The sequence below is a fragment of the Heteronotia binoei genome, chromosome 6 (assembly GCF_032191835.1).
Source record: "Heteronotia binoei isolate CCM8104 ecotype False Entrance Well chromosome 6, APGP_CSIRO_Hbin_v1, whole genome shotgun sequence".
Taxonomy (NCBI): Eukaryota; Metazoa; Chordata; class Lepidosauria; order Squamata; family Gekkonidae; genus Heteronotia; species Heteronotia binoei.
The window spans coordinates 142365204-142390587 of NC_083228.1; the positions used below are offsets into that span (position 1 = coordinate 142365204).

The 25384-nt window shown below is 50.1% G+C and overlaps 1 protein-coding gene across 3 annotated transcripts in view; it reads right to left on the reverse strand.

Annotated features, from left to right (window-relative positions):
* Positions 1-8282: 8282 nt before the first annotated feature.
* LRCH3 (leucine rich repeats and calponin homology domain containing 3) overlaps positions 8283-25384 on the reverse strand; it is a 219112-nt gene continuing 202010 nt past the window's right edge. For 2 of the 3 annotated variants that reach the window (XM_060242835.1, XM_060242833.1), the window contains one exon: positions 8283-8982. In XM_060242835.1, the coding sequence (XP_060098818.1) occupies positions 8833-8982 (150 nt within the window). In that variant the 3' untranslated portion in view covers positions 8283-8832. Of the gene's footprint in view, positions 8983-21520; positions 21785-25384 lie in introns of those variants that run through there. The other variant, XM_060242834.1, reaches the window with a different exon arrangement.

Below are 25384 nucleotides of genomic sequence, written 5' to 3' on the forward strand. Positions count from 1 at the left end.
CTGGTTTGCACCGAATACACACACTGCTGAAGAGACTGCGGCTGTTAACATTTAGCCACTGGTTTCCACCAAATACAGACTCTGCCGAAGAGACTGCGGCTGTTAACATTTAGCCACTGGTTTCCACCAAATAGACTCTTCAGAATAGACTGGGGCTGTTAACATTTAGCCACTGGTTTGCACCGAATACACACACTGCTGAAGAGACTGTGGCTGTTAACGTTTAGCCCCCGGTTTGCACCGAATACACAGACTCTGCCAAAGAGACTGTGGCTGTTAACATTTAGCCACTGGTTTGGGGATCCCCGCTGCTTCTACTTCAGAACCCGTAACTGCCATTTTTCCAATTCACAGGAACACCAGTCGTCCCCAAACTACCAGGAAAAGGTCCCTGAAGCGTTGGGAAGTTGAGAAACGTCTCGTGAATTTACAGACGTTCCTTTTAAATACATTTAGGCTGTTTTCATGAGATTCGGGTGGGTAGCAGTGTTGGTCTGAAGCGGCAGAACAAAGCTGGACCCCGGTGACACCTTTAAGACCAACAGTTTTATTCCTGGCACAAGCTTTTGTGTGCATGCCCTCTCCTTCAGACAGATATTTGAAGAAGTGACCATGCACACAAAAGCTTACACCACGAATGAAACTATGTTGGTTTTAAAGGTGCCACTGGACTCCAGCTTTGCTCACAAGACTAGGCTTTGGTTTAAGAATTAGATCTTGCCCTCGGGCTGCCAAAACCTACAAGCATGGGAGCGGTGGCAACTGAGGGAATCAGCTGGTCGTGCTGCCAGAAGGGAAAGGGAGGAGTTGTCTTCTCCACTGGGGGTGCAGAGACTCCCATGAGCAGCCAGAGGTTATCAAACGTCACCAGAATAAGCCTGATTTGGTAAGACAGCGAGCGAGCTCAGCTTCCGTGCCGGTCGGCAACAGTGGAACCCCCTGGACTTTTCCTGTCACTTTAGGATCAGGAGGGACCGGGCAGCCGGAAGGGTGGGAATGGACGACGGGCACTGCAACCGGGGGCACAGCAGACGCACCGGGAAGGGAGTCAGCCAGCCCACAGAGCACGAGTGGCAGAAACCGTTGTGTGTTAAGTCCTTTCAGACAACCTTTGCTCCAGGGGGTTCCCACCCTAAGGGATAAAACGGAGGTGCCCCCTCCTTCCCCCAAAAGGAAGGAGATACCTTCTCATTGCTCCCCTTAACATCGGGCTGTGAAGACGCAGAAGCTCTTAAGCTCACAGTCATCTAGTTTTCATGCTGGAGGAGGAAATGGGGAATGAGTTAAAACAAGGAAGGTACCTTGAATAATGTCAGTTTCGAGCTGAAAGCTTCCTGGATGAATACTGTGGATTCTCAGAGCAGCGAAAGTTGCCAGATCCTTTTTGGGGATGGGGGAAAATGGTTGATCCTTAACAGCAAGTCCTATGTCCAGATTGTGGGAACCTGCAAACCCCCTCCCCCCCATTTTCACCAGAAGGAGAGGGACAAAGCAGCTACGGTTGCTTCAGAACGCAGAATAGAATTCTATACAATTTTCTTTTAAAAAACTTTTTCAGTAAATACAAGAAAAAAAAATTGCACATAAATACAAACACACAATCCCCCAAGCCATTTAAACCTGTAACAGAAAACTCTAGTGGGTGGGGTTTATTTATTTATTTTTTTGGTATAGTACATTTGAAACAAACTACAAGTTGACAAAAAGATACAGATTAGCTGGCTCGCTTTTTTTTTCAAGGTTTCGTCTTTATGGGGAAAAAATGAAACTGGGGAAACAAACTGAAACGGCTACAAAACGGAACCCTCTTTTTTTCCTTGTTAAAGTGGGCATCTGTTTCGCTCCGGCCCTTCCGCACTGAATAGGTGCTGGGCTGGGCTGGTCAGGGCGAGAGACGCCGCTACGGGAGCATGTGTGTTTGGGTTCCTGGAAGATAGATTTCGGGGGCTAGCCACGCTGGTCTGAAGCGGCAGAACTAAGTTTGAGTGCAGTGACGCCTTGTAAGAACAATGGACGTTGAATTCTGGGCCAAAGCTTTCATTTGTGTGCACACGAAGACTTATACCGTGAATAAAACTTGGCTGGTCTTAAAGGTGCCCCAGGACTCCAACTTGGTTCTACTAGTTCCTGGAAGTTGAACCACGTGCCTGATTTGCACGGCCGAAGGATCAGTTTTGCACGGCCGAAGGATCAGGAAACTCTAGATCAGTTTTTCCAACTTCATATAACGTGTCAACTGGACTAATTGAATGAAAAAAGGGGGGGAACACAGTAGTGAAAAACCTGAGAAATAGCTACAGAGAAACCGTGTTCAATATTGCTACAAAATCGTCCAAATAATATTTATACCTTATCGACAACACATAACGAACCGATGAAGAAGAAGATGATGATGATATTGGATTTATATCCCGCCCTCCACTCCAAAGAGTCTCAGAGCGGCTCACAATCTCCTTTATCTTCCTCCCCCACAACAGACACCCTGTGAGGTGGGTGGGGCTGGAGAGGGCTCTCACAGCAGCTGCCCTTTCAAGGACAACCTCTGCCAGAGCGATGGCTGACCCAAGGGCATGCCAGCAGGTGCAAGTGGAGGAGTGGGGAATCAAACCCGGTTCTCCCAGATAAGAGAGCTTTGGCTGACCCAAGGCCATGCCAGCAGGTGCAAGCGAAGGAGTGGGGAATCAAACCCGGTTTTCCCAGATAAGAGTCCGCACACTTAACCGCTACACCAAACTGGCTCTCAAAACTGGTATCAAAAGTCCAAAAGGCTCAGTTCTAAACAGTGTCCTTGAAAAATGTCAGAAAACTCTTCCTCCAGGTATTTTGCTGGCGATATTCCCAAATGGGTATAATCTGATGTACAGAAGCCTCCTGAGATATACAAGGCGATTTCCGGATGCCTTGGCGCGTTTCAGACCGTAGCGCTTCATCAGGCAGAAGCTGCCCGAGCTTGAATTTTGTGAAGCTGAATGGCTGGGAGAATGTGCTAATTGGGACCCCGAAAAGGAGAAAATTTTTCTTTGAGGGTGAATAACAAGACCAATAGAATTATCCTTAAGTGGGATAAGACTGCTGGATGAAGCGCTACGCTCTGAAACGCGCCAAGGCACCCGGAAATGGCCTTGTATATCTCAGGAGGCTTCTATACATCAGATTATACCTATTTGGGCAGCACCGGCCCATGGGTGTGTGACACCCCAGGCAGGATCCCTGGTCAACGCCCGCCCCCCGCGGCCCCCTCCCTTTCAAGTGCTGCCACGCAGCTCCACGCTCCGTCACCGCTCCCCCCCCCCCCCCGGCACGCCACACCAAGGCTGGTCCTTACTGGCTTCGATGCGGCTGGCACAGCTTCTCCTTCTTCAAAGAGCCCGAGACGCGAGAGGAGACTTCGCTCACCCCTCCTTCCCGAAACCAGAACGGAGGGGGAGTGAAGTCTCCTCTCGCGTAGCAGGCTCTTCCAAGGAGTAGAAGCCGCACCGGCCGCATCGAAGCCAGTAAAGATCAGCTGCAGCAAGGGGCGGCGGTGATGGAATGCGGCACTGCCATGCAGTGTCGCAAAGGGAAGGGGGGCAGTGGGGGGGGGCTTGCTGCAGCAGCGGGGAGAGAGGCAAACTTGCTGTTTGCCATGGTGGGGGGGAGGAAGCCCAATTCAGCACCCCCTACGTCCCGGTGCCCTAGGCAACTGCAAAGTTTGCCTAGTGGGTGAGCAGGCCCTGTATTTTGGAATATTGCCAGCAAAATACCTGGAGGAGGATTTTCTGCCTCATTTCAAGGACACTGTTTAGAACAGAGCCTTTTGGACGTTTGATACTTGTCATTGGTTTGTTACGTGTTGGTTGACATTGTATAAATATTATTCGCACGATTTTTCAGCGATATCGAACACAGTTGCTCTGCAGTTCTTTCTCAAGCTGGGCTAATTAAGCAAACCTGAGACTGATTTCCCACCTCCCCCAAGCCTGTGATGGCAGCTGGTTTGTGGCATGTGGTGCTAAACTTCCTGTTCGTTGGTGCTGGGGCAGAAGCCCCCCAAACAGGCACATTTCGGAAGGGGCGGGCAGGTCAGGGAGCCGACCTTCCTGAATCGCTCCAGCTTCTGCTTCCATCCTCATCGAGGAAGTCCTTGCTTAAATAAATGGATTCGGGTTGCTGGGAGCTGGCAAAGGGGAGAGAGGGGCGGCAGGGTGCATCTCAGGCACTACAGCTCCGGCACGACAGGTCCTACGTCATGGGAGGTCGCAGGAGTGCTGCCCCGGCCCTTCAAAAACCTGCAAAGCACTCGGTTTGGGTGGGTGGGGAATACTGGCGGGCACCGTTCGAAGTAAACGGGGAGATGGCCTTCAGTTCCTCCGCTACGTTTACTGCGATCCTTCAAGAGTTGCTGCTGGTCTGCAAACCTTACGTGTGAACCCTCGTGTACGGGAAAGGCGCAAGGCGCTTTCACACATGCTCAATCGTGCACTTTCGGCGCCCTTTTGCAATCGTTTGCGAGTGGATTCTGCCTTTCCGCACAGTGAAATCCAGTTGCAAAGCAGACTGGAAGCGCTTCGCTCGGCCGGCGTGAAAGTGGCCGCGGTCCAGCAGCAGAGCCGACGTTTGCAGGCCCAGAAGCAGCTGTAGATAAATAAAGCTTATTTTAAACTGTACGCTACCCTGGGTTCCATAAGATATTCTTCATATGTCTTCGAGAGAATGCCATCGATGCAAGGATAAAGCCAGTCTGCGCTGAAACCTCAGCTGAGTGAGGTAAAACTCCCCACCAGAAACAAAAAATGGAGCGGTGGGGTGGGGGAGAGCATCCAGAAGCCCCTGCTCAGTCCTTAGTGGAACAAAGAGGGGACTGGGGCAAAGCAAAGCCTTGCTCTGCAAGAGGAAGAATGCAAGGAAGCCTAGACTTTTGCTCTGCAAGAGGAAGAATGCAAGGAAGCCTAGACTTTTGCTCTGCAAGAGGAAGAATGCAAGGAAGCCTAGACTTTTGCTCTGCAAGAGGAAGAATGCAAGGAAGCCTAGACTATTGCTCTGCAAGTGGAAGAATGCAAGGAAGCCTAGACTTTTGCTCTGCAAGAGGAAGAATGCAAGGAAGCCTAGACTTTTGCTCTGCAAGAGGAAGAATGCAAGGAAGCCTAGACGTTTGCTCTGCAAGAGGAAGAATGCAAGGAAGCCTAGACTATTGCTCTGCAAGAGGAAGAATGCAAGGAAGCCTAGACTATTGCTCTGCAAGAGGAAGAATGCAAGGAAGCCTAGACTTTTGCTCTGCAAGAGGAAGAATGCAAGGAAGCCTAGACGTTTGCTCTGCAAGAGGAAGAATGCAAGGAAGCCTAGACTATTGCTCTGCAAGAGGAAGAATGCAAGGAAGCCTAGACTTTTGCTCTGCAAGAGGAAGAATGCAAGGAAGCCTAGACTATTGCTCTGCAAGAGGAAAAATGCAAGGAAGCCTAGACTATTGCTCTGCAAGAGGAAGAATGCAAGGAAGCCTAGATGTTTGCTCTGCAAGAGGAAGAATGCAAGGAAGCCTAGACGTTTGCGTCAGTGGCCTCTACGTTTCAACTGAATGCTTCTCTTCCCTCCTCCTCATGCTGTTGTTCGTGGGACCCTGAAATGTCTTGGTTTATTAGCAGATGGATGCCCAATATGTGGGAAACACCTGAGTGCTCCAGCTTCCTTTGCAAGGGCTCACAAAGCTTTGGCAGCCAAGACTGGCACATCCCTTCCTGCCCCAAACATTCCTGTACTCGGCATGTCGTGGAGAGTCCTGCAAAGACATCTGGCCGCTCCAGATGACTGTACAGGGGGAGTCGGGAAGCGCGCCTCCTTCGCAGCTCTGCAAAGGATCTTTCTGGCTGGCACGTGGCTTTGCTGATGACCCCGGGAAACGTAGCTCCCTTTACAAATGCAGAGGGTAGCTCGCGTAGCTGGTCCGGCGCAGGCTTCTATCTGGACGGCGGACGGAAAAGAAAACACAGCTTCCCATCCCTGCAGCTCTTAGTCCCGGAAGTATCCTGACAGCACGAGGATTGCGTTTGCGTCTAAAGCGTGCTCCGCGGAGCTTGATGTGCCGTGGATTCTCCCCTTCCCTGGAGCAGTCACATGATGCTGGGAAAGGCAGAGCAGCTGCCCCACAGTCAAGCACGGGGCAAAGAAAGGGCGTGGGCAGACTCAGGATGTAGCAGGTGGGGTCAGACCCTCCCGCCTCATTTGCAGACTTAAAAAAAAAAAGGCACAAAAAGGAGGGCAATGAACAAGGGAAAGGTGGAGGAACGCATATATGGAGCATCCGGTTGTAAAACACACACACACACATATATACAGATCCAAGCGGTCAGCTGTGTTGGTCTGAAGCAGTTGAACAAAGCAGGAGTCAAGTTTCACCTTTAAGATGAACTTAGTTTTATTTAGAACGTCAGCTTTCGTGTGCTCTTAAGCACACTTCATCAGACGAGGAATCCGGCACAGTGAGCAGAGCCATACATAGCTGGTAGGCAGTGGCCCAGAATGCAACACGGTACAGATTTAAGAACCGATGACAGTGAAGTGAAATTATCTGGTAGGCCAGGGGTTGAGAATGTAAAATGGTACCAGGACAGAATAGTCAAATTAACAAATTGAGCAAAACTGTGATCTGAGTAGCATTTTGCATGCTCACGCTGCTCAGATCAAAGGTTGGCTCGATTTGTTAATTTGACTATTCTGTCATTGTACCATTTCACATTCTAAACCCCTGCCTACCAGATAATTTTACTTCACTGTCATTGGTTCTTAAATCTGTCCCATGTTGCATTCTGGGCCACTGCCTACCAGCTCTGTACAGCTCTGATCAGCTCTGTATGGCTTTGCTCACTGTGCTGGATTCCTCGTCTGAGGAAGTGTGCTTAAGAGCACATGAAAGCGGACGTTCTACATAAAAATGGCTTGGTCTTAAAGGTGCCACTTGACCCCTGCTTTGTACACATATACAGTCCCCCCCCCTCCCCCCCAAAAGCTGTTCTGCCCAACTCACCAAAGGGAATTTTATTGCCTTCGACACATGGAGGCCTGGGTTTGCTTCGACCGGCCCACTCCTTTCTCCGCTTAGTAAAATATTTTTGTGGCTTGAGCGTCGTGTTTCCTCTGGCCTGCTACCCATGCGAAGAAGCTGCGTGGAGATCCCCCTGCTAACCTTAAGATGGTGTGTAAATAAAAAAAACGCTAAGAGACCTGTATAGAAGGCCAACAAGGTTCAAAACGTATCTGGAAATCTAACAGAAACTGGAAATCTAACAGACATGTTTTGAACCTTGTTGGTCTAATAGGAATGTATTGTAAAAGATTGCGTCCAGTGACAAAATAAAGCCTCCAAACTGACGAAAGACGGATGAAACGTCTCGATATGTAGAACAGACGTCTTTGGAAAGGCTTCCTTTAGTTCTTTGAACAAAATACTGGGATATCGTTACTCCTTTGTGATCGGAAAGGCTGTTTCTGAACTGTCTTCCGCGAATGTCAATTTTTGCTACATGCTCTTGTCTATTTGAAGTTCCATGCGCAAGCTTGGTCAGGACACCGCTGGCCTTGACATTACACTGTCTGGTTGTTTAAAATTTATGGTGTCTCTTAGCGGTTTTTTCTTTACACAGCTGTACGCGAAGATCCTATAGTTTCGCTACACCCCTTAAGATGCTGTCGGAGTGCAAAGTGCCGGCCTCGCGCGTACAGGTGCGGTGGGCTCCAGCGGCGCCGAAAGAAAAAAAGGCAGGGATGGGAGGGTCCAGTAGACTTTGCCAGGTTCCGCCTCTTCAGAGTTTCTGGTGGCATTTAGAACGGAACCGTTCCAAGATGGGTGCTCTCCTTCGACTGATCGGGGACCCCGATCGCCGGAGGAAGGCTCTCCGTCATGGATAACCCTTCGCAAAACTCTGGTGTGATGCTACAGCTAGACAATAACCGGATAATGTCATTAGGGTTCGCAGCTGCTGATTGAGGAGCGCAGACATGGCGACAGAAGGTTCAGCTAGCCGGAAGTGCTCCGGGTGCAATTCTTGTCAAAACGGAGGAGAGCGTTGCAATGTGAATGGCACGTAGCAGGAACCTCGGAGTTTTCTGACACATCCTGGTCTTTCTGGGAACATCTTTAAAAATTAAGCAGCCGGCCAGCGAAAACTCTCTCTCTCTCCTGGCTCCCTCCCCGACAAAACTTACTTTACACAGAACAACAAAATGCAGTTTAAAAAGTTCTATGGGAACCTTTTTTTGGCCTCCCCCCCTCCTCCCCAAAAGTGGCGAAATGAAGCAAATTATTCCCATCAGGAATCCCGGATTTCTATTTCCTCCTCCTCTTCCAATCACAACGTTGCCTGTGTGCCAAAGCTAGACAATAACCGGATAATATCGTTAGGGTTCGGAGCTGCTGACTGAGGAGCGCGGGCACGGCGACAGAAGGTTCGGCTAGCCGGAAGCGCTCCGGGTGCAATTCTTGTCAAAACGGGTGAGAGCGTCGCAGTGTGAATGGCACATAGCGGGAACCTTGGAGTTTTCTGACACATCCCGGTCTTTAAAAATAAGGCTGGCAGCCAGTGAAAACTCTCTCTCCCGGCTCCCTCCCCAACAAAACTCACTTTACACAGAACGAAAAAAAAACAGGTTAAAAGGTCTATGGGAACCTTTCTCCCCCCCCCCCCTCTTCTAAAAGTGGCAAAACGAAGCGAATTATTCCCATCGGGAATCCCGGATATCGATTTCCTCCTCCTCCTCCAATCACGACGTTTCCTGCGTGCTGGACACGAGCCACCAGCCAGCGGTCTAGTCCTGGAGCTCTTCGGCTGGGCCAAGGGAAAAGGAGCAAGGTCACTGGGAGGGCTAGACAGCAGCGGAGTGATGCTGCTGCTGCTGGTGGTGGTGGTGCTGTTGTTGTTTTGGGGGGGCCCGTTCCAGAAGGGCTTGCACAGTCTCTGCCACCCGCGTCAACCCTCGCTCTTCTAAAATATGGAGAGGCAAACATAATCGTTCCTACATGGGAAAAACACAACAGACATAAAAGAAAAAAAAAGGGGGGGGATGAAAACAAACTATAACAGAACACATGCCAAAAAAAAGAAAAGAAAGCCAAATTAAACATAAGGAGGAATGGGATGGAGAGGGTCACGGATGAATGGAAGTGCGCCCACTCGGCATGCAGGAAGTCCCAGGTTCGATCCGTGGCGAGGAGGAAAAATGCTGTCAAGCCACAGTGGACATAAGGAAAACCCTGGAGTATTTTCAAGACATGAGAGGAGCAGAGGTGGTTTGCCATTGCCTGCCTCTGCGTAGCAACCCCAGACTTCCCTAGTGGTCTCTCGCTCGAAGTTCTAACCGGGGACAATCCTGCTTAACTTCCAAGATCTTTCAAGACATGGGTCATCCAGGTTATGGCAAGAGATGAACTGAGGCGGTTTTGCCATTGCCTGCCTCTGTATAGCAACCCCCGACTTCCCTAGTGGTCTCTCTCTCTCGAAGTTCTAACCGGGGATAACCCTGCTTAACTTCCAAGATCTTTCAAGACATGGGTCATCCAGGTTATGGCAAGAGATGAACTGAGGTGGTTTTGCCATTGCCTGCCTCTGCGTAGCAACCCCGGACTTCCCTAATGGTCTCTCTTCAAGTTCTAACCGGGGCAACCCTGCTCAACTTCCAAGAAATGGGTCATCCAGGTTATGGCAAGAGATGAACTGAAGCAGTTTTGCCATTGCCTGCCTCTGCATAGCAACCGCGGACTTCCCTAGTGGTCTCTCTCTCAAAGTTCTAACTGGGGACAACCCTGCTTAACTTCCAACACATGGTTTGTTTTAATGCTTTGCTGTGCTTTAATGTTTTTATATTTTAAATGTTTTAATTGTGTAAATGCCTAAACTTAATTTTGTTATGTTGGATTCCATGTGTTGTGAGCCGCCCTGAGCCACCTTGGTGGGAAGGGCGGGATATAAATCATAAATAAATAAAAAATAAATAAAATAAATGGGTCATCCAGGTTATGGCAAGAGATGAACTGAGGTGGTTTTGCCATTGCCTGCCTCTGCGTAGCAACCCCGGACTTCCCTAGTGGTGTCTCTCTCTCGAAGTTCTAACCAGGGACAATCCTGCTTAACTTCCAAGATCTTTCAAGACATGGGTCATCCAGGTTATGGCAAGAGATGAACTGAGGTGGTTATGCCATTGCCAGCCTCTGCGTAGCAACCGCAAACTTCCCAAATGGTCTCTTTCCAAGTTCTAACCGGGGACAACCCTGCTTGACTTCCAAGAACTTTCAAGACATGGGTCATCCAGGTTATGGCAAGAGATGAACTGAGGCAGTTCTGCCATTGCCTGCCTCTGCGTAGCAACCCCGGACTTCCCTAGTGGTGTCTCTCTTGAAGTTCTAACCGGGGACAACCCTGCTTAACTTCCAACACATGGGTCATCCAGGTTATGGCAAGAGATGAACTGAGGTGGTTTTGCCATTGCCTTCCTCTGCGTAGCAACCCCGGACTTCCCTAGTGGTCTCTCTCCAAGTTCTCTCTCTAGCCTCCGAGATCCAATGAGATCAGGCTAGCCTGGGCTATCCAGATTAGGTCCAATTTGGGGTACCACCATTTTTTTAAAAAGCACCGTTGACCACAAGACTGGGAACTTTCCTTTCACTGAGACCTTGAGAAGATGCTGCCGTGCAGGGGGCACGACTCTGGACAGGAGGGACCAAGGGGCTGACTCAGCATGAGGCGATTCCTTAATGTTCAAGCCCCTCAAATGAGGATACTTGAACAGGACAGAATGAAGTTCGAGTCCGGTGGCACCTTGAACACCAACACGATTTTATTCAAGGTATAATCTTCAGTGTGCAAGCACACCTCTTCAGATACAGGGGAACGGAATTTCCTCAACCATGACATATAAGTACTGGCAGGGGTGGAATTCTAGCAGGAACTCCTTTGCATATTAGGCCACACACCCCTGGCGTAGCCAATCCTCCTGGAGCTCACAAGGCTCTTTTTTGTAAGCTCTTGGAGGATTGGCTACATCTGGGGTGTGTGGCCTAATATGCAAAAGAGCTCCTGCAAGAATTCCACACCTGGGTACCCGGGTGGGGTTGGTTGTCAGGAAGGGCCAGTTAAGAGACAAGAAGTGCAAAACTGGGTGATTACAGCTGAGGTTGGATTAAGGTGGTTGGTAAGAACTGTGAATGGCAGCAAATTAGGATAAAAAAAACCAAACAGATGTATTAACAAAATCTGAGTCCAGCGGCATTTCCAAGAACGAAGCTCAGTTCTGGATGTAAGTGAGAACTGAGAGACTTACGAGTGGGTAGAGCCACATGCCTTCAGATACAGATCTTATCAACTGCCTTAACCCAACCTCAGCGATAATCATAGAATTCTAGAGTTGGAAAGGACCTCCAGGGTCATCGAGTGCAACCCCCTGCACTATGCAGGAAACTCATAAATACCTCCCCCTAAATTCACAGGATCTTCATCGCTGTCAGATGGCCATCTAGCCTCTGTTGAAAAACCTCCAAGGAAGGAGAGCCCACCACCTCCCAAGGAAGCCTGTGAAAATTTAGAATCATAGAATCCTAGAGTTGGAAGGGACCTCCAGGGTCATCAAGTCCAACCCCCTGCACAATGCAGGAAACTCACAAACACCTCCCCCTAAATTCACAGGATCTTCATTGCTATCAGAGGGCCATCTAGCCTCTGTTGAAAAACCTCCAAGGAAGGAGAGCCCACTACCTCCCGAGGAAGCCTGTTCCACTGAGGAATCGCCCAGTTACTTAGGGATCTTGACTCTAGCTAGTCCTTCCTGGCAACTAACTTCCCACCCTCTCGCTACCTATACGTAACCGTTGAGGAAATGCTGTTCCACTGTATCTGAAGTGTGCTTGCACACAAAAGCGTATACTTTGCATAAAATTCTGTTCGTCTTAAAGGTGTCCCTGGACTCAAACTTCGTTCTGCTGCTTCAGACCCCCACAGCTACCCGCCTGAACCAAAGAGGGCTGTTCTCAAGATGCTTTCACAGACGCAGATACCTTTCCCCCAAAGGAAAATGGAATGGCCAAAAATGCTGATTATTTTTTGTTAGGGTTAACGGACGATCAGCTGGAAAGAAGTCATGGAGTTTTGTTTTTATATATGTTTACAGCAGCGAGAATGACATATATGGAGAAATGGAAGCGCCCAGCAATACCTACAGTAGAAGATTGGTTGGGGAAGCTGTTGGGATTTTGTGGCTACGGCTAAACTTTCTGTACTGGTTAGGGAAAAGACAATTATGCCATTTATTAGAGCCTGGAAACCCCTCATTGACTTTTTTGCATGAAAAAAAAGTTAAGAATGACTTGATGATTTGTGGTTTTTCTAACTAAGAAACCCACGAACTGCCTGCCAATTGATTCAGCAAAGAGCAAATGGGAAAGAAGCAGGGAGCAGTAACACACCAGACAGATCCTGGGGCAGTAACTTTATTGAAATGTACACTCGTGAAAAGACATACAAGCCCACGCATACAGATATTATAAGAGGAGGATATGGAAGGTGAAGTGTGTGTGTGTGTGTGTGTGTGTATGTGGAGGGGGGGGGGGTGAGTAAGAAAAAGAAAATGTTTCCTCCTAAGCAAGGCTTTTTGGGCAGAAAAAGCCCAGCAGGAACTTATTTGCATATTAGGCCACACCCCATGATGTCTGTTTTACACGGAGCTTTTTTTTTTTTTGGTAGAAAAAGCCCAACAGGGGCTCGTTTGCATATTCGGCCACATCCCTGATGTCTGTTTCATACGGAGCTCCTTTTTTTTTGTCGAAAAAGCCCAATAGGAGCTCATTTGCATATTAGGCCACCCACCCCCAGTGCCAATTCAGCCGGAACTGTGTTCCTGTGCGTTCCTGCTTGATAAAAAAGCCCTGCTCCAAAGTATCATCTACTTTGAAAAAGGAAAAAAAAGCGCTAGTGGATGAAATCAAAATTAGGCTATAGAAAAGAATCCGGTACAAAGGATACAAGAAAAGCAAGGCATTTTCCTAATATATGAGGGGGACGCTAATGTTAACATGCCTTTCCGGATAGCATGAAAGCCAAAACAGGACCTGATCTTTATGAACCAATCTGCCTCTTGCAGAGATAGGCATGTTCCGGCTTCTTCCATTTCAAAACGCACACGGCAAACCTTTCCCACCCCTTCAATTGGCAAACAATTCAGAAAAACCTGTTGCGCAGAGCAGCTCAAATTCTTCTATCTCAAGCACTCCTGTTTTCTTATAAAATACCCCTAAAATATCTCCATTTACAAACAGCTTTTTAAAATACATCATGGGTGGTGCTTCTGAACACTTTTCGACCACACGTAATTGAGGTGCTCTGGTTTCTCGATTAAAATAGGACAAGTTCCTGCAAACTGAATATGTGGTCACCCTCCCCCCCCCCCCCCCCGCCGCCGTTACCTGTCTCTCTAAACCCCTCTCTCAATTTCAGGAAGGCCCTAGGACGAGTAGTGGGGAGGCTCAAAGAAGAGATGCAGACGCACGCCTGTACATGAGGGACTGTGTCTCGGCAGAAGAGCCTCTGCTCTTCAAGCAGAAGTTCCCAGGTTCAATCCATGGGACCTCTGCTTAAAAAGACCGGGTGGCAGGCGATGCAAAAGACGTCTGCCTGAGACGCGACAGAGCTGTTCCTAGTCTTAGGACAATGCTGACTTTGATGGACTGATGCTCGGGGTAAGTGGAAGGCAGCTTCATGGGGAGCAGTTGTGGCTCAGTGGTAGAGCCTCTGCTTGGTGCACAGAAGGTCCCAGGTTCAATCCCCAGCATCTCCAGTGAAAAGGACCAGGCAGTAGGTGATGCGAAAGACCTTGACCTGAGACCCTGATTCAGTGGCAGAGCCTCTGCTTGGCATCCAGAAGGTCCCAGGTTCAATCCCCGGCATCTCCGATTAAAAGGACCAGGCAGGATGTGATACGAAAGACCTTGACATGAGACCCTGGCTCAGTGGCAGAACCTCTGCTTGGCACCCAGAAGGTCCCAGGTTCAATCCCCGGCATCTCCAGTGAAAAGGACCAGGCAGGAGGTGATACGAAAGACCTTGACCTGAGACCCTGGCTCAGTGGCAGAGCCTCTTCTTGGCATCCAGAAGGTCCCAAGTTCAATCCCCAGCATCTCCAGTGAAAAGGACCAGGAAAGAGGGGATGAGAAAGACCTCAACCTGAGACCCTGGAGAGCTGTTGCCAGTCTGAGTAGACAGTACTGTCTGTGATGCAGGATAAAGCAGCTTCAAGCGCACAAACTCTGCAAAAGAGCACCAAAAGCGCATGTGTGCTGGAGAGAGGAACGTTCACCGGAGGCATGAACTTCTGTGGGCGATACCCTGCTTCATCGTCCAGTGCGGCGCTCAAGGCGACATCCTTTACAGGCAGGTGAGGACTGGATTTTGACTGGGGCTGCAGCTCAGCTCCAGAGACCTCACCTGTGTGTTCCTTAAGCACCTGCCTGGCTTCTAGGATAGGGTAAAGGGATCAAAGAAAGGCAGGCTGAGAAAAGAGGTCACGGAACAGACGCTAAGGCGGTGAAGAAATTTTTCTGCAAAGCGGGGGTGGCTGACAGGAAATCCAAGCACGGAACTTGCTGTCATGGGCAAAAGACAAGAAGAGAGCTTCTTAATCTTGATATTAAAGGTAAAGGTAGTCCTCTGTGCGAGCAGCACTAGTTTCCAACTCTGGGGTGACGTCGCATCATGATGTTTTCATGGCAGACTTTTTTTACGGGGTGGTATGCCACTGCCTTCCCCAGTCATCTACACTTTCCTCCCAGCAAGCTGGGTGTTCATTTTACTGACCTCGGAAGGATGGAAGGCTGAGTCAACCTCGAGCCGGCTACTTGAGGTTGACTCAGCCTTCCAAGCCAGTTTGGTGCAGTGGTGAAGTGTGCGGACTCTTATCTGGGAGAACCGGGTTTGATTACCCACGCCTCCACTTGCACCTGCTGGCATGGCCTTGGGTCAGCCATAGCTCTGGCAGAGGTTGTCCTTGAGAGGGCAGCTTCTGGGAGAGCCCTCTCCAGCCCCAACCACCTCACGGGGTGTCTGTTGTGGGGGAGGAAGGTAAAGTAGATTGTGAGCCGCTCTGAGACTCTTCGGAGTGGAGGGCGGGATATAAATCCAATATCTTCATCTACCTCAGAGGGGCTCACAATCTCCTTTCCCTTCCTCCCCCACAACAGACAACCTGTGAGGTAGATGAAGATATTGGATTTATATCCCGCTCTCCACTCCAAAGAGTCTCAAAGGGGCTCACAATCTCCTTTCCCTTCCTCCCCCACAACAGACAACCTGTGAGGTAGATGAAGATATTGGATTTATATCCCGCCCTCCATTCCGAAGAGTCTCAGAGCGGCTCACAATCTCCTTTACCTTCCTCCCCCACAACAGACACCCTGTGAGGTAGATGAAGATAATGGATTTATATCCTGCCCTCCACTCCGAAGAGTCTCAGAGCGGCTCACAATCTCCTTTACTTTCCTCCCCACCCCCCACAACAGACAGCCTGTGAGGTGGGTGGGGCTGGAGAGGGCTCTCACAGCAGCTGCCCTTTCAAGGACAACTTCTGCCAGAGCTATGGCTGACCCAAGGCCATGCCAGCAGCTGCAAGTGGAGGAGGGGGGAATCAAACCCGGTTCTCCCAGATAAGAGTTCGCACACTTAACCGCTACAACGAACTGGCTCTCAATCCTCTCTAGATTTATTTGCAAGTGAATTTTGTTGTTTCACACAGTAAATCCAGTTGCGAAGTACACTGGAAAGCATTATTTGGCTTGTGTGAAAGTGACACTGACACCCCCCCCCCCCCCCCCCATGTTTCGAGACCTTATAGCTGTGAAAGTCTAAATTCAAATCCCTGTTGAAATTGGGGAGGCGCGGGTGGACCTGAATAAGGCTTCAAGTCAGCAGAGGATGGTTACAATGGTCTGCATAAGGCCTTGTCTTCCATCTTAGCTAGTAAAACTAACTCGGAACAGGAGTCCAGTGGAAACTTAAGAGACTCACAGAATTAAGTTTCAGACTCTGCCTGCACTGGTCTGCTGTAGAAGAGCGAGATTAGAGTCATGTAGCACACTAAAGCCCCAACGAGATTTCCAGGGTGCAAATTTCCGAGAGTCAAATTTCCATTTCTGGTATCCGATGAAAAGAGCCTTAACTCTTCAAGTCCTTCAAGGGCTGTCATCTAGAGGATGGTGTGAATTGTTTTCTGTGGCCCCGGAAGGTTGGACCTTAACCAACAGATTGAAATTAAATCAGAAGAGTTTCCGGCTCAACATTAGGAAGAACTTCCTGACCGGTAGAGCGATTCCTTAGTGGAACAGGCTTCCTCCTCGGGAGGTGGTGGGCTCTCCTTCCTTGGAGGTTTTTCAACAGAGGTTAGATGGCCATCTGACAGCAATGAGGAGCCTGTGAATTTAGGGGGAGGTATTTGTGGGTTTCCTGCATTGTGCAGGGGATTGGACTAGATGACCCTGGAGGTCCCTTCCAACTGTATGATTCTGTGATTCCTGACCGTTAGAGCGGTTCCCCAGTGGAACAGGCTTCCTCCTCGGGAGGTGGTGGGCTCTCCTTCCTTGGAGGTTTTTCAACAGAGGCTAGATGGCCATCTGACAGCGATGAAGATCCTGTGAATTTAGGGGGAGGCGTTTGTGAGTTTCCTGCATTGTGCAGGGGGTTGGACTAGATGACCCTGGAGGACCCTTCCAACTCTAGGATTCTAGAAATCTCGTACCCTGAAAATCTTGTTGGTCTCAAAAGGTTCTACTGGACTCAAATCCAGCTCTTCTACTGTAGATCAACATGGCTACCCAACGTATTCTCAAAAGCACATGCCCAGAAAATCTTGTTCCTCTCTAAGGTGCCATGGGACTCAAATCCAGCTGTAACAGAACTAAGTTATTTTAATCTGCTGAAAATGAGGCTTTGGCACAGGATTTCAGTTCCTCGAGGGTCCGCTGTGTACAGTACGGAGAGGTGCAAGAGCCTTTCGTGGTCTTTCAGGTTTCCTCCCTGCCTGTTCTGTGCCTAGGCTCAGCTTCCAGACGCAGCATGAGACACAAGGAGACGATGTCTAGTCGTCTGGAAAGAAAGAGACCCCCGCGGCCACACGGAGCACGACCACAAATCCAGACTAAAAAAGCGGCCAGGTGGTAAGAGTCGCAGAGCATCGATCAAGAAAGACCAGCGCAATCGCCACAGAGTGTGGCCACGGGGCCATCCATATTCTTAAAAATGCAAAGTGGAGCAGAGTTTGTTTGCTACTGGCAAGCACATCTCCGGTGTTCGGAGGGTGTAAAACCGGGAAAGCGAGCGGGTGACCCAAAGGCCTGGCAGGGGAAGGCACTCCAGCCAGAAGGGCTGCCGGAAAATTCACCTTTGTAGGGTCTCGGCTACAAGCAAGCCCTCTTCTGCCTTCTACGAGGTAGCGGTGCTCAAGCGGTCTGGCTGGCTCCTTGCTTCAAAGAGCCTCTCACGTCAGCAGAAGACTCCACTAGGCGGAACACAGTACTGCCATTAGCAAGTCGAGGATCTTTGCGTCAGGGGAAACTGCTCGCTGTTCGGGGAACAGATGCAGATAAGAATAAGCACATTTGCATCTTCTGTCTTCCCACTCACGGATATACACATTTCCCACGTATTTGCAGGCATGAGCCTGGTTTGTCAAGAGCGCTCCTACGCCGTTCGTCCGCGGTGTGAGGCTACAGCCACGCCGCCGTGTGGCCATCCACATTCTTGAAGCACAAAAACAGAGAAGTGGTCCAATCTGTTCTCTACTCTGCTTCACCGAGCTTCGGTTTCCAGAAAACCAGGTCAGAGCAGGAGGGCGAGTCCTTAGAAGCTTGCCTTGATGGCCGAAGGCAAAGCCTTTTTGGCCAAACCTGCCCAAGTGGAGGTGGCGGTGGCTACAAGCAAAACCAGCTTCAAGAGGGTAATGGATAAGCATATGGAGCAGAGGTCCATCAGTGGCTGTTAGCCACAGTGTATAGATGGAACTCTCTGTCTGAGGCAAGTGATGCTCTGTATTCTGGGTGGGGGGGGCACAGTGGGAGCGCTTCTAGTTTCCTGGCCTAACTGGTGGACCTCCTGATGGCACTTGGCCACTGTGTGACACAGTGTTGGACTGGATGGGCCATTGGCCTGCTCCAACATGGGTTCTCTTATGTTCTTGTGTCTGTGGCAGTGATGCTCTGTATTCTTGGTGCTTGAGGGGGGGGGGCAACAGTGGGAGGGCTTCTAGTGTCCTAGCCCCACTGATGGACGTCCTGATGGCACCTGGGTTTTTGGCACTGTGTGACACAGAGTGTTGGACTGGATGGGCCATTGGCCTGATCCAACATGGCTTCTCTTATGTTCTTATAGAGCAGAGGTCCATCACTGGCTATTAGCCACAGCTTATCGTTGGGACTCTCTGCCTGGGGCACTGATACTCTGTATTCTGGGTGGTTGGGGGGGGCACAGTGGTAGAGCTTCTAGCCTCACTGGTGGACCTCCTGATGGCACTTGGTTTTTATGGCCACTGTGTGACATAGAGTGTTGGACTGGATGAGCCATTGGCCTGATCCAACATGGCTTCTCTTATGTTCTTATGTGACACAGAGTGTTGGACTGGAGGGGCCATTGGCCTGATCCAACATGGCTTCTCTTATGTTCTGATAGAGCAGAGGTCCATCACTGGCTATTAGCCACAGCTTATCGTTGGGACTCTCTGCCTGGGGCACTGATACTCTGTATTCTGGGTGGTTGGGGGGGGGGCACAGTGGTAGAGCTTCTAGCCTCACTGGTGGACCTCCTGATGGCACTTGGTTTTTATGGCCACTGTGTGACACAGTGTTGGACTGGATAGGCCATTGGCCTGATCCAACATGGCTTCTCTTGTGTTCTTATGTGACACAGAGTGTTGGACTGGAGGGGCCATTGGCCTGATCCAACAGGGCTTCTCTTATGTTCTTATGTGACACAGAGTGTTGGACTGGAGGGGCCATTGGCCTGATCCAACATGGCTTCTCTTATGTTCTTATGTGGCACAGAGCGTTGGCCTGGATGGGCCATTGGCCTGATCCAACATGGCTTCTCTTGTGTTCTTATGTGACACAGAGTGTTGGCCTTGATGGGCCATTGGCCGGATCCAACGTGGCTTCTCTTATGTTCTTATAGAGCAGAGGTCGATCAGTGGCTATTAGCCACAGCTTATCGTTGGAACTCTCTGCCTGAGGCAGTGATGCTCTGGATTCTGGGTGCTTGGGAGGGCTTCTGGTGCCCTGGCTCCACAGTTGGGACCTCCTGATGGCACCTGGCCACTGTGTGACACAGAGTGTTGGACAGGATGGGCCATTGGCCTGATCCAACATGGCTTCTCTTATGTTCTTGTGTCTGGGGCAGTGATGCTCTGTATTCTTGGTGCTTGGGGGATGGCAATGGTGGGAGGGCTTCTAGTGTCCTGGCCCCACTGGTGGACCTCCTGATGGCACCTGGTTTTTTTGGCCACTGTGTGACACAGAGTGTTGGACTGGATCGGCCATTGGCCTGATCCAACATGGCTCCTCTTATGTTCTATTCACATCAAGTGCAAACAAAGGTTTAAAGCAGGAATTCAGCCTTGCGACTCAAAAGTGGAGCAGATCATCCCGCAACACCACTGCTGCCTCAGTTTTCCTGAATGTGCAAATCAGAACTCGGAAGCCAGAGATCTCCAAGGGCTGGCCTTCAGTGGATTTTCCGGCACCCATCTTTCCTTCCTCTCCAAGGGCTGAGGGGCCTGAAGAAAGAGTCTGGGCGTACCAGGCCTGCTTTTCCTTCAACTAAACTTTTTTCCCACCGACAGTGACCGTTTGGCTGTCTGCAGCCTGCTACATATTTGCATCCTGCTTTTCATAACTCTATGAACAAAAAAGTAATTTAAAAAAAAATCGTACGCTAACAGCAGTGGGAACGAGATGTTAGATAAGGCGCAGCCCTCCCAGCGACTGAGAAGCTGAGGGACTGAGACGCCGTGCTTTCGCAACTGCTCGTGAGTAGACCTTAAAGAAGAAGAAAGCCTCCCGCCAGGACAGGAGGCGTGTGAAGCCTGTAGGGTGTGACTGGCAATCCCTTGAGGCTCGAGCAAAAGCTAACGAAGGACAACGCATTCATGGCATTGGCGCATTTTGTGCAGATATGGACGGTTGCCCATTTCACAGGTAGGGAAGCGGGGTCGAGGAGGAATCGTCCTTAATCGTTGGAAGCGAAGCTGAGAGCCAGGGGCAGGGCCTCCTGAGGCTGCCGCGATGAATGCAACATTGGAGAGAGGACTCACAAATGCAACGGACTCTCTTTGGTGATTAGGGAAGCCATGAGAAGCAGAGAAGTCGCAGCTGTCCCTTCCCTAAACTCAGAAGAAGATGAAGAAGAAGATATTGGATTTATATCCCGCCCTCCGCTCCAAGGAGTCTCAGAGCGGCTCACAATCTCCTTTGCCTTCCTTCCCCACAACAGACACTCTGTGAGGTGGGTGGGGCTGGAGAGGGCTCTCCCAGCAGCTGCCCTTTCAAGGACAGAGGCTCAGAGCGGCTCACAATCTCCTTTACCTTCCTCCCCCACAACAGACACCCTGTGAGGTAGCTGGGGCTGAGAGAGCTCTGATAGAAGCTGCACTTTCAAGGACAGTTCTGCGAGAGCTATGGCTGACCCAAGGTCATGCCAGCAGCTGCAAGCGGAGGAGTGGCGGAATCAAACCCAGTTCTCCCAGATAAGAGTCCGCGCACTTCGCCACTACACCAAACTGGCTCTCCTAACTTAAGAGAAACCATTTGCATGGGCAGCGAACTGCCTTGGCAAACCTGTGTCACCATCAGCTGCCCGGCTTCCCATTCCCACAGGTGACCCAATCCGGGTTGCGAGTGTAGTGGACTGCTGCCCAAGAGGGTCGGAGGTGTGTTTTGAATCAAGGCAGCCAGGCTAGGACGATGCTACAATTTGTGCAAAATTAAGGCCTCCGATGTATAGGCTTGAGGTCTCTGAAGAACCCTGAGCAATCTCCGCGTTTTTGTCCTTCGCAAACGTGGAGGAAACCTGAAAAAAGCGTTGGACTGTCTCGTTCTGAAGAAACCAAAGGAGGTCTAATACGAGGACAAGCGGCACGGTCCGGGATGCGGAGACGACCTTTTTCAACGCCGCATCAGGGCTCCCCTCCCAACCTCTCTTTCATCACTCACTATCCCTTTACTCCCATCGCCGTCTCTACCCCCTCTCGCGCTAAGAAGAGGGAAAGTGCTACAAAAATACCCTAAACTGTGCAATTAAAATAATATCTACACTTTAAAAAAAATCTGCTGAATTATTTCAGCACCACAATGTAGGGTTGATTGCTTTGTTTTGTTTAAAACGACCAAGTGTTCTAGATCCCTAGGATTACTTAGCTAACAGCAAACACTAGGTCATTTTCAGCACCAGAGTTTTCCCCACAGAGGTCTTTCCACTGCTGGTGGAATCCGTGAGAACATAACAGACACAAAATTCCCTGCTGGGACAACAGACTGTTTTACCGACGGCTTGGAAGAGCTGGAATCGTGTCCGCGGCGCCCTCCCCCCCTGAGCTTCAGCTAGAGGAAAAAGACCCAGCGATAGAACACACACAGCATTAGCATCAGAGTGCAGTAAAACGCCGCAAAGCCGCAAATCTGGGCGGAAAGGGAGGTAAGGGTGGGTTCTTCTGAATCTACCCCCAGAGACAGGAGAGATTCTACTGTCCTTTTAACGCTGAGGTTTAGCTGGAGAATGTCAGAAGGGGAACAGAGAGTGTCCTGTCCAAAGGGCGAGCAGGAAGGGAAAACAGACAGAAAAAAAATTAGAGTCAATCGCATCAGGCAGGCAAGCACCCATGAAGCAGTCAAAGCCCTACGGTGGAATTTCGTTCCCGCACACAGGAGCCTTCAAACACCTCATCTCTATTACAACAGGGCAGCTCTAAACGGCCTCTCAAAAAATTAAAGCGCTGTGGCTGGAGTTTTAAGACCAAGCTGCCAACGGCTACTAATTTGTACAGATGTATCTATCTGTTCAGGGATTCAAAGCAGAACTGGGACAAAGCCCTATCAGGGTGGGGGGGTGGGGTATCTCTCTGCTGAGCACTGGAACAAACAGAAGAGAAATGCAAACAGAAGAGCCCCCCCCCCCCTCTGCCTTTTCTTTCCAGCAATGCTGAGTTGGTCTTTGAATGTAGTATCCTGCACAAATTCCCAGCGTGCCAGTTGCTCAGCTCTGGCTATTTTGTTGGTTTGTTTTTTTTAAGACCGACATTTTTGGACTTCTTCACTTTTCTGCCAGCAAAAGTGGAGGGGATGGGGGAGGGGTGGGGGGAGTGTGCCAAGCACGTCAGTGTCCAAAGATGTCTCTGAAGCAATCCGTGCCCACCCGTCAGTCAGTTGGATTGATCCATGCTGGGACGACGGGAATACAGCTCTGCGCAAGAGACTACCTTTAGAGAACAGCAGGCAGTCCCCTGTGCAAGCACCAATTGTTTCCGACTCTGGGGTGACGTTGCTTTCACAACATTTTCACAGCAGACTTTTTATGGGGTGGTTTACTGTGGCCTTCCCCAGTCATCTACACTTTCCCCCCAGCAAGCTGGACACTCCTTTTACCGACCTTGGAAGGATGGAAGGCTGAGTCAACCTGGAGCCAGCGACCTGAGCCAGCTTCCGCCGGAATCGAACTCAGGCAGTGAGCAGAGCTTAGGACTGCAGTACTGCATCTTTACCACTCTGAGCCATGGGGCTCTTACCAAAGGTAAAGGTAAGAGCCCTGTGCAAGCGCCAGTTGTTTCCGACTCCGGGGTGATGTCGCATCGTGACGTTTTCATGGCAGACTTTTTTACGGGGTGATTTGCCATTGCCTTCCCCAGTCATCTACACTTCCTCCCCAGCAAGCTGGGTAGTTTTACTGACCTTGGAAGACGGGTGTCTTCCGGCTGGCATTTAACTGACATGGCGCCTGTATCTCAGGGAATTTGAAGAAATGCTGTCGCCACTGAAATAGCACTAAATTAATATTTTGTTTTAACTGTTGAATGTGTAATTTTTAATAGTTATTGATTTTAATTGTCTGTTGTGATTTTATGTTGTGAGCTGCTGGGAGCCCGCTTTGGCGGGGAGGCCGGGATATAAATCATATAAAACAAAGTAAAATAAAGGATGGAAGGCTGAGTCAACCCTGAGCTGGCGACCTGAACCCAGCTTCCGCCGTGATTGAACTCAGGTCGTGAGCAGAGCTTAGGACTGCAGCTTTACCACTTTGCACCACGGGGCTACTTTTTTAAAAAGGAAAAGGAAAGGTCCCCTGTGCAAGCACCAGTCGCTTCCGACTCTGGGGCGACGTTGCTTTCACAACATTTTCACGGCAGACTTCTTACTGGGTGGTTTGCCATTGCCTTCCCCAGTCATCTACACTTCTTCCCCCCCCCCCCAGCAAGCTGGGGACTCATTTGACCGACATTGGAAGGATGGAAGGCCGAGTCAACCTCGGGCCGGCTACCTGAATCCTGCTTCCGCCGGAATCGAACTCAGGTCGTGAGCAGAGAGTTCAGACCACCGTACTGCTGCTTTCCCACTCTGCGCCAGCTTTTTTAAAACAGGCGTCTTAATCTGCCCTCTCCAAAGGCCACTATTTCTGCATGGGGCCATACTGAGAAGTCTGTTAATGCGCACCTCCTCCACAGGGGGCAGCGCAGGCTTGTACTGGGTGCAACTCCTCCAGAACACTGTGGTTCTCTGCAGGCAGGGGGAGCCAGGTAACGGTTCTCTCGTTCTCTTCCACACTCGATGCACCCCCACGAGGGCTGGCAACTGGGAACGGGCACGAACTGGCCGGCAAATGAAAGTTTGTCACGCATTCTGGCCAGTTTGTGAATTGCGAGCTTAGGCAGATCGTGAGAAGGAGGGCAGGAAGGACGGCGTCGGCACTTCGTTCTTGTGGCCCTTTAATTACAGGCCCAGGGAAATGCTGTTGACCACTTTGAGGCCAGGCAGCAAATTCTTCTCCAGGCCAGTTTGGCCGGGGATTACAGAGGGGTTTTTTTTTTTTTGCCATCTTCTAGGAATGGAGCAAAGGTCACTGGGTGTGTGCGTAGGGGAGATGTTCGTGAATTTCCTGTACTGTACAGAGGGTTAGACTAGATGACCCTGGAGGTCCCTTCCAATGCTATGATTTTATTATTCTAACTGAAGAACTGCCACAAACTTTCGCAAATGTTGATGAAATTCATGGCAGTCTGTGAAGAACAGGAAGCACTTCCTGCTCTCTCCACGAGAAACAGCTGAGCAGCCAAGGGCTCCCAGCCATCTCAACCCCCGCTTTCCGCTCCCCAAGTTTTTGTTTCAGCTATGAACCACGAACAAAATTTATGGCAGTCTGTGATGAATAGGAAGCACTTCCTGCTCTCTCCAGGAGAAACAGCTGAGCAGCCAAGGGCTCCCAGCCATTTCAACCCCTGCTTTCCGCTCCCCAAGTTTTTGTTTCAGCTGTGAACCACGAACAAAATTCATGGCAGTCTGTGATGAATAGGAAGCACTTCCTGCTCTCTCCAGGAGAAACAGCTGAGCAGCCAAGGGCTCCCAGCCATTTCAACCCCTGCATTCCGCTCCCCAAGTTTTTGTTTCAGCTGTGAACCACGAACCAAATTCATGGCAGTCTGTGATGAACAGGAAGCACTTCCTGCTCTCCACGAGAAACAGCTGAGAAGCCAAATGCTCCCACCCATTTCGCCCCCTGCTTTCCGCTCCCCAAGTTTTTGTTTCAGCGATGATCCACGAACCACGAACAAAATTCATGGCAGTCTGTGATGAACAGGAGGCACTTACTGCTCTCCACGAGAAACAGCTGAGCAGCCAAGGGCTCCCAGCCATTTCAACCCCTGCTTTCCGCTCCCCACGTTTTTGTTTCAGCTGTGAACCACAAACCAAACCACAAAAATGCAATTCATGCCCAACCCTTTTTCCCGGCTCACTGAGCGGTGGTCTGCCGTTGCCTGGCTCCGTGTAGCGATCCTGGGCTTCCCTTGGAGGTCTTTCCCCTCCTAATACTGAGATCTTCCAAGAACAGGCTAGCCTGGGGCATTCAGGTCAAAGAAAGAGAAACAGAGGGAGGTTTGCCGTTGTCTGCTTCTGTGTAGCAACCCCAGAATTCCTTGGTGGTCTCCCATCCAAGTCCTAACCAGGACTAACCCTGCTTAGCTTCCAAATTTCAACACGCTCAGGCTAGCCTGGGCCAACTGGGTCAGGGCAAGGTGTATTATTAAAAGGGAAAGGAAAGGTCCCCTGTGCAAGCACAAGTCATTTCCGACTCTGGGATGACGTCGCTTTCACAACGTTTTCACGGCAGACTTTTTTACGGGTCGGTTTGTCATT